At 39.8% G+C, this 7,461-nt stretch overlaps 1 protein-coding gene across 2 annotated transcripts in view; it reads right to left on the bottom strand.

The window, feature by feature from the left end:
- Nucleotides 1-76: 76 nt before the first annotated feature.
- The window catches only part of LOC110446731 (MAM and LDL-receptor class A domain-containing protein 1-like), a 38,216-nt gene continuing 30,831 nt past the window's right edge, over nt 77-7,461 (bottom strand). The window contains exons 15-17 of one of the 2 annotated variants that reach the window (XM_021492016.1): nt 6,504-6,647; nt 4,601-4,761; nt 77-293 (exon numbers count right to left, since the gene is read on the bottom strand). In XM_021492016.1, coding sequence (XP_021347691.1) covers nt 99-293; nt 4,601-4,761; nt 6,504-6,647 — 500 coding nt within the window. In that variant the 3' untranslated portion in view covers nt 77-98. Of the gene's footprint in view, nt 294-4,569; nt 4,762-6,503; nt 6,648-7,461 lie in introns of both variants that reach the window. The other variant, XM_021492017.1, reaches the window with a different exon arrangement.

Here is a 7,461-nt window from a genome sequence, read left to right as displayed (position 1 = left end):
ATGTATCAATAACATGTCTTCTGTACACGAACTAATGTATCATTTGACTACTGTACATATTTTTCATAACAACATGGACCTTTGATAAATTTATTTTATTAGCAAGCGCCAGGCGACAATTTGATATCATCCAAAGCGAGGTCGCTAGAGTAGTCGGTTCCCACCGCACCCGATATCACTACGTTAAACGGCAGTGTCTCCATGGTAACGTCTACACGGTTGTGCACCCAGTGGTCTCCCCTGTTTCCATACTGAAGATCCAGTGTGCGCAGGCGTGTTTTAGTACGCATGGCCTGGAAACGAAATTCCTTAATGTGAATAGTGCGTTTTACCATTTTAGCGAAATCACTCGTTCTTACAGTTAAGTCAACTGCTCTGATTATTATATTCAAGCGTTATTTTTGTCAAATACATAATGTATATTAAATATGAATCAAATTCGATATGTACCATTACACGGTTTGTATAACATCTAATATATGTTGAGTCGTTTTTTAATGAAACAAATGACCTAGAAAGGACAAACAGTCAGTTTACAAGAGGTCCCGGGGTCCTTAACGGTCACCTGAGTAATGGATGACATCAACATTGGCCAGTGGTTTTCTGATTGTAAAACCGCATTTTGGTAAAGGATGGAGCTATAACACAAAAAACCAGAGTGTACTCTCATCATAAACCGCTTCGCGGTTTATTTAGGGTACACTCCGGTTTTTTTTTTATGTGTTATATCTCCATAACATAAACAAGAGGCCCATGGGCCTTAACGGTCACCAGATGTATATAACAAGAGGCCCATGGGCCTTAACGGTCACCAGATTTATGTAACAAGAGGCCCATGGGCCTTAACGGTCACCAGATGTATATAACAAGAGGCCCATGGGCCTTAACGGTCACCAGATTTATGTGAAAACTGATGTTATCGATGTTGCCAAATGAAAAAGAAATCCCTTTGTAACAAAGGTAACTTGAACTACATGTAATGCAAAAGTAATGTGAAAGATCTGGGTTGTATATGTACTATGTACAAATAGTGGTTCTGTCAGACCCTTCCATCTATGAAGAGTATATGATTCTACCATATCTGGGTATTGAGAAGAAGATTTTTGAAAATTTAGTCAATTCGACCCATTTTGGCCCCGCCCCTCACGCCCCTAGGGGCTGGGGACCATATAATTCAAAACGTTGGCTGAACTTTGGCCATGGAAGGTGTCTGCAAAATGTCACTGAAATTGGTTCAGAGGTGTTTGAGTAGAAGTTGAAAATGTAAATTGTTTACGAACGCACGACGCACGACGACGGACACAAGGCGATCGCAATAGGTCGCCTGGGAAATCTCAGGTGACCTAAAAAAGGGTCGAACATACCCCGGTCTCCCCTATTGTTATGTCGGTCTTAATCTCATTAGAGTTTGTGTTTTATTTTTATTCCTCGACTTGCCGACTTTAAAAAAGGTTTATCTTATATCATTCTGAAAGCAGTATTCTGAATCAGTAAATATCAGAGATCAACAAAAGCTACGCTCTTTTAAGGCTTTGACTTTTCATATTATAATATTTGAATTTAGGTGATTTTTTTGTTTTGACCGTTTGCAGAACTGATTCATATAATATCTTCCAAGTGTGTTACCAGTTAGGGTTATGTATGAATGTTTGCAGGATTGATACAAATAGTATTTTCTTTTAAATTATAAAAGTAAAATTCTTTATTCTTTTTACTCAGAAAAGCAATTTAAGTTACCCCTTCTCCCTTTATTTATTTTGTCACCGTGTTTTGCTAATTTAACGTTTAATATAAAAAAAAGTTCTGCTACTAAACTTTTTGTAATCAATCAAAAGAAAACGTGTTTCCCATTCTAAACCAGCCACAACAATGGGAGTTCGTGTTTCTTTTTTGTCCCATTATTATTTGTGTTATTTTTCACCCTTTTCGAGGTCAAAAATCAAAAAGTGCCTCAGTTACACTAAATATGTCAACAAATACCAATAGTATATAATTTCACACTTTGTTGCAAACTATTTTCATCATATTGAAAATTATACCATTAAACATTACAGCAAAAATGAACGAGCTATTATTAAAAATGGCGACACAATGACGATTTAAGTTATCAATCTAGTGTCAAAAAAGGTGAAATTCTGGCCTTTCATGAAGCGCAAGAAAGATACATTTTCAAAATTGCCGTAAAATTGGTCATTTGTTAAAACTCTTGTAAAAAGCTTCTGCAAACAACACGTATCTGAAAAACCGTGTCAAAAAAAACAACTTGATGCGTGTTGTTTGCAGAACTTTTTGAGAAGACTTTTGACAAATGACCAATTTTGCTTTAAAAAAAAAAGTCAATACGAGTCTTGAACGTGATTTCAACCTATAAGGAGTACACCCTTTTTATGGACATTATGAAGCTGTAGAGAATTTGCCCTTGTTATAATTGATGTTTAACAATCATATCGAGGATGGGAACAGGTCATATAAAACGGGAGAAAAAATGAAATCATTGATTTAATTCAGGAGCTCATAAAATAAAGATCGTTTCATGAAAATCCAACGGTGAGATTCAGAGAGGTTTATTAACGTTTTTGCAATTCTGTGACTCCTAATATTATAAGTATATTGGTATGAAAAGATTTATACTTTCAATGACTATGTCTAGTATAAGCGTGTAGAGCCCTTAGCGACTGCTACTAATCAGAAGCTGGATTGAGGCCATGTTTACATCATCACAATGCATACGCGAATTAACACGACAGTTGGTTTGTTGGTTGGTTGTATATTAACCACCCTACAACAGCTAAGGTCATTTAAGGTCATTTAAGGTCATTCAAGGACGTGCCTGCATGTTTATTGTGTATTGCTACACGTGTGTATGTGTACCAGAGACAGGTTAACTATGTTTCTAACTGAGTAAGAGGTAGTGTTCATAAGATAAACGTGTCGATTGTTACTCGGATGTATTTTGCTAATAAGAAGAGAATGAAAGTTTGCGGCGCAGTAACTCTAAGAGTATTACAAAAAAATGGTGTCATCATTTCATGAAATGTTGGTAAATTCCACCTGAAAAGTTTTACAATATGTGACCACTTATGACCCAGCCGATCGACCAGCCCCGTTTTGAATATGGATACTGATCCCTATCACCTCCGTGTATGCAGTAAGTGTAATCCCTCACCTGTTTGTAGACAGTAAGTGTAACCCTTCACCTATGTGTAGATAGTAAGTGTAGCCCCTCACATGTGTGTAGACAGTTAGTGTAACCCCTCATCTGTGTGTAGACAATAAGTGTAACCCCTCACATGTGTGTAGACAGTTAGTGTAACCCCTCACCTGTGTGTAGATAGTAAGTGTAACCCGTCACATGTGTGTAGACAGTTAGTGTAACCCCTCACCTGTGTATAGATAGTAAGTGTAACCCGTCACATGTGTGTAGATAGTAAGTGTAACCCCTCACCTGTGTGTAGACAGTAAGTGTTACTCCTCACCTGTGTGTAAACAGTACGTGTAACCCATCACCTGTATGTAGACAGTACGTGTAACCCCTCGCCTGTGCGTAGACAGTTAGTGTAACCCTCACCTGTGTGTAGACAGTACGGTAACCCTAACCTGTGTGTAGATAGTAAGTGTAACACCTCACCTGTGTGTAGACAGTAAGTGTAACCCCTTACCTGTGTGTAGACAGTAAGTGTAACCCTCACCTGTGTGTAGACAGTTAGAGTAACCCTCACCTGTGTGGAGACAGTAAGTGTAACCCCTCACCTGTGTATAGATAGTAAGTGTAACCCCTCACCTGTGTGTAGACAGTAAGTGTAACCCTCACCTGTGTGTAGACAGTTAGTGTAACCCCTTACTTGTGTGCAGACAGTAAGTGTAACCCTCACATGTGTGTGACAGTTAGTGTAACCCTCCCCTGTGTGTAGACAGTTAGTGTAACCCTCACCTGTGTGTAGACAGTAAGCGTAAGCGTCACTTGTGTGTAGACAGTTAGTGTAACCCCTCACCTGTGTGTAGACAGTAAGCGTAACCGTCACTTGTGTGCAGACAGTAAGTGTAACCCTCACATGTGTGTAGACAGTTAGTGTAACCCTCACATGTGTGTGACAGTTAGTGTAACCCTCATCTGTGTGTAGTAAGTAAGTGTAACCCCTCACATGTGTGTAGACAGTTAGTGTAACCCCTCACCTGTGTGTAGACAGTTAGTGTAACCCTCACCTGTGTGTAGTAAGTAAGTGTAACCCCTCACCTGTGTGTAGACAGTAAGCGTAACCGTCACTTGTGTGTAGACAGTACGTGTAACCCCTCACCTGTGTGTAAACAGTACGTGTAACCCATCACCTGTGTGTAGACAGTACGTGTAACCCCTCGCCTGTGCGTAGACAGTTAGTGTAACCCTCACCTGTGTGTAGACAGTACGGTAACCCTAACCTGTGTGTAGATAGTAAGTGTAACACCTCACCTGTGTGTAGACAGTAAGTGTAACCCCTTACCTGTGTGTAGACAGTAAGTCTAACCCCTCACCTGTGTGTAGACAGTACGTGTAACCCCTCGCCTGTGTGTAGAAGTAAGTGAAACCCTCACCTGTGTGTAGACAGGAACTGTTATTCCTCACCTGTGTGTACACAGTAATTGTGCCTACGTTGGCGCCAAACATATGGTACCAGTAGTCCAGGCAGTACGATTGACCAGCATTCAGGGCGGGTGACACCAGGTGAGCAACATCTCCACTGGAGTTAGGACTGGACGCCTCGATATAAACGTACTGTCCAGTCCCTGGTGTAAAACATACAAATTCCACCACTTGATGTCTAGCGATTCATAAGTAGTCTTACTCTCCTCTCTATCTTTCTCATTTGTCATCTTTACTACTATACAGCCGAAACTGTCTATAACTAAGTCTGAAGTGTTAAAGAATAATACAAGGGGCCCAGCTCGTACCTCAGATTTCAATATGTTCCCCCTAAAAACATAAATTTAATGTTTTGCTAACGATATTGATAATCAGTAAAATAAATTAAACAAACTTACCCAGCAAGAACAAACTTTGAAAACAATTTAAACCTGAAAATCATATAATTGTTGCATCGCATTGGCTTCCCAAATACATGATCCGTCATCCTTTCACACAAACAACTGACCTGAATGCTTTTAAAATTCGAATGTGAAAATAGTCCCGGAATCTAGCTGTATTCATTTCTCATCTGTTTTCCGTATTGTTCCCTGCACCGGAAAAAAATGTAAGTCTATAATCCGTATTCTGATTTTGTAAATTTGGCCAAGTCCAAATTCTCCTTATCAAATATTTTCTATGTTTTCTCCGTAAAATGAGGAAGCCATTTTTGGCAGAATTCCGCAAGCTGAGTACCATACTAGTCTATCATAGGAGTACATGAAATAATTATTGCAAGAAGGACTACATGTAAATAAGCTTGGGTGGGTAAGACTCAACGAACATAAGTAGGTTATTCATTTCAAACTATCAAGTAAATGGTTATGGAGTTTGTATCTCACTGTATCCATGTTATGGCCGAGGGAGTAGGTCAGGACCCCGGGCCAATCCTGGTAGCATGTTGTCTTCTCTCCATGTCTAGCAATATTACATTTGGTTTTATCTTTGGAATAACATCCCAATGAGAGCCACATAAGCTGTTTATTTAAACCTGAGTTCCACTTGCTCTAGACCATTTGATAAAAATATCTCCAATCGCTTCAAAGACAAATGGTTTTACATACTTACAGTAGCTCTATTTCCCGTATTTGGCCCCATCCTCTGTTCAAAGTGACAACACTATCCATCGAAACAAACTGTAGGCCCCTTTCCCTACAGGTGATCTACGAGTTTGGTGATAATCCCTATTATCACACCTCCGGAGAAGCCTTCAAAGTTTTACCTGTATTTCCACTATTTGGCCCCGTCCCTCTGACCCCCAGGGAGCAATTCTATGTTAATACAAAATTGAATCCCCTTTTGTCAAATGTGCTCGAGAGCAATTTTGGTCAAAATCCTTACATTTGTAAATAAAGAAGGATTTTTTTATTTCCCTTTGTGGCCCCTACTCGCATCCTTCTACCCCAAAGGTGGTTCACAGCCTCAGGTTTTAAAAACTGTTCACGTCAGCATACTCCAGACTACATGTGGTTTAAATCCTTCCATTGGAACACTAAGACAAAGATTTGTCTCCATGTCTCCTATTGAGCCCTGCCCCTCCACCCTTAGGGTGCCTCACAATGTTCATACAAAATTGAATTCCTTTTGTCCAAAGATGCTCAAGACAAAGCCTGGTTGAAGTCCCTTCATTACTACAAATGTGGAAAGACTTTACATATTTTCCTTTATTTCCCCTTTTGGGTGGTCCCACCCTTCTGCCCAAAAAGGGGGAGGGGCTATTCTGTTTTCCTCCCACATTAACACTCCCTGACCGCTACCATCCGCGCAAACAAGAGTGATAAATATATAAGTCGAAAGAAGTTGTCTCGCAATTGTTGTAGAATAACTAGTTTTTACCAAGGATTACCTGTTGTATGGTCCCCGCTCGGCCCTGTGTCGACAGAGGCTGTAGGGCCACTGTTAAGTGTCCAATCAAAGTCGTCAGCGGGTATGGTATCCTGAGTCCACCCACAGAGATCGGTTTCAAAGTCACACGAAGCGTTGACTGAACCTTAAAAACGTTACAATGAAGAATGGTTATCGAGTGAAACCCTTACAGACACACACAGTGCATTACGTATAGCTGTTTGTATTACCTCTCCCCTCATTAAATATAGCTGTTTGTATTACCTCCCCCCTCAATAGACAATGTGCGTTTTATTAATGGCGAGATCTTTAACGACAACCGTTACAGAGCCCCATCTCCATCCCCACAACTACCAATGTAAACAAGTGGCGTTCGAGAAATAAAATAAAATACAAATGTATCATACAGGGGAGACAAATGGCGTAACCTTGGCGTACATCTTTATAACTGTCGGCATCAGAGGCTGTAGCGGCTGTGTCTGATCGGAACAGAAACACATCTACACATATCCTCCAGTAACAGTGTATCATAGCAAACTTCCGGGTACCATTTGGTGAAAAAGTGGGAGCGCAATGAATATAAAAGAATGATATGAATCGAAGTTAAAATAACAATTCTCAAATTACTGTCAATATCACAACATTTAACGGCCAATCAACATAGATTAAGTTATTCAATTAACAGTCATTATATAAGGCTGGGTAAAGTGTAAAATCAAATCAGGAGATCGCTAACGAACTTTGTCTCTGCGGCTTTCTACAAAGCTTGGATACCATTCACCGATTTAAGGTTCTACAGTGTAATTTGATGTTGTATTTGCATTCCTTCTAAATATGATTGAAGCATGGATTTATTTCAATCCAGATAATATAATCCTACGCCATGTCTATATAAAGGTGTGTTCTACTTACTGCTTTTGTACAGAAGATACACTTTTGTCTCGCAAACTGATGACGAA

This window comes from Mizuhopecten yessoensis, unplaced genomic scaffold (genome assembly GCF_002113885.1).
Source record: "Mizuhopecten yessoensis strain PY_sf001 unplaced genomic scaffold, ASM211388v2 scaffold2971, whole genome shotgun sequence".
Taxonomy (NCBI): Eukaryota; Metazoa; Mollusca; class Bivalvia; order Pectinida; family Pectinidae; genus Mizuhopecten; species Mizuhopecten yessoensis.
Note: the sequence above shows the minus strand (reverse complement) of the source record. Positions and strands in the feature narration are given on the sequence as shown.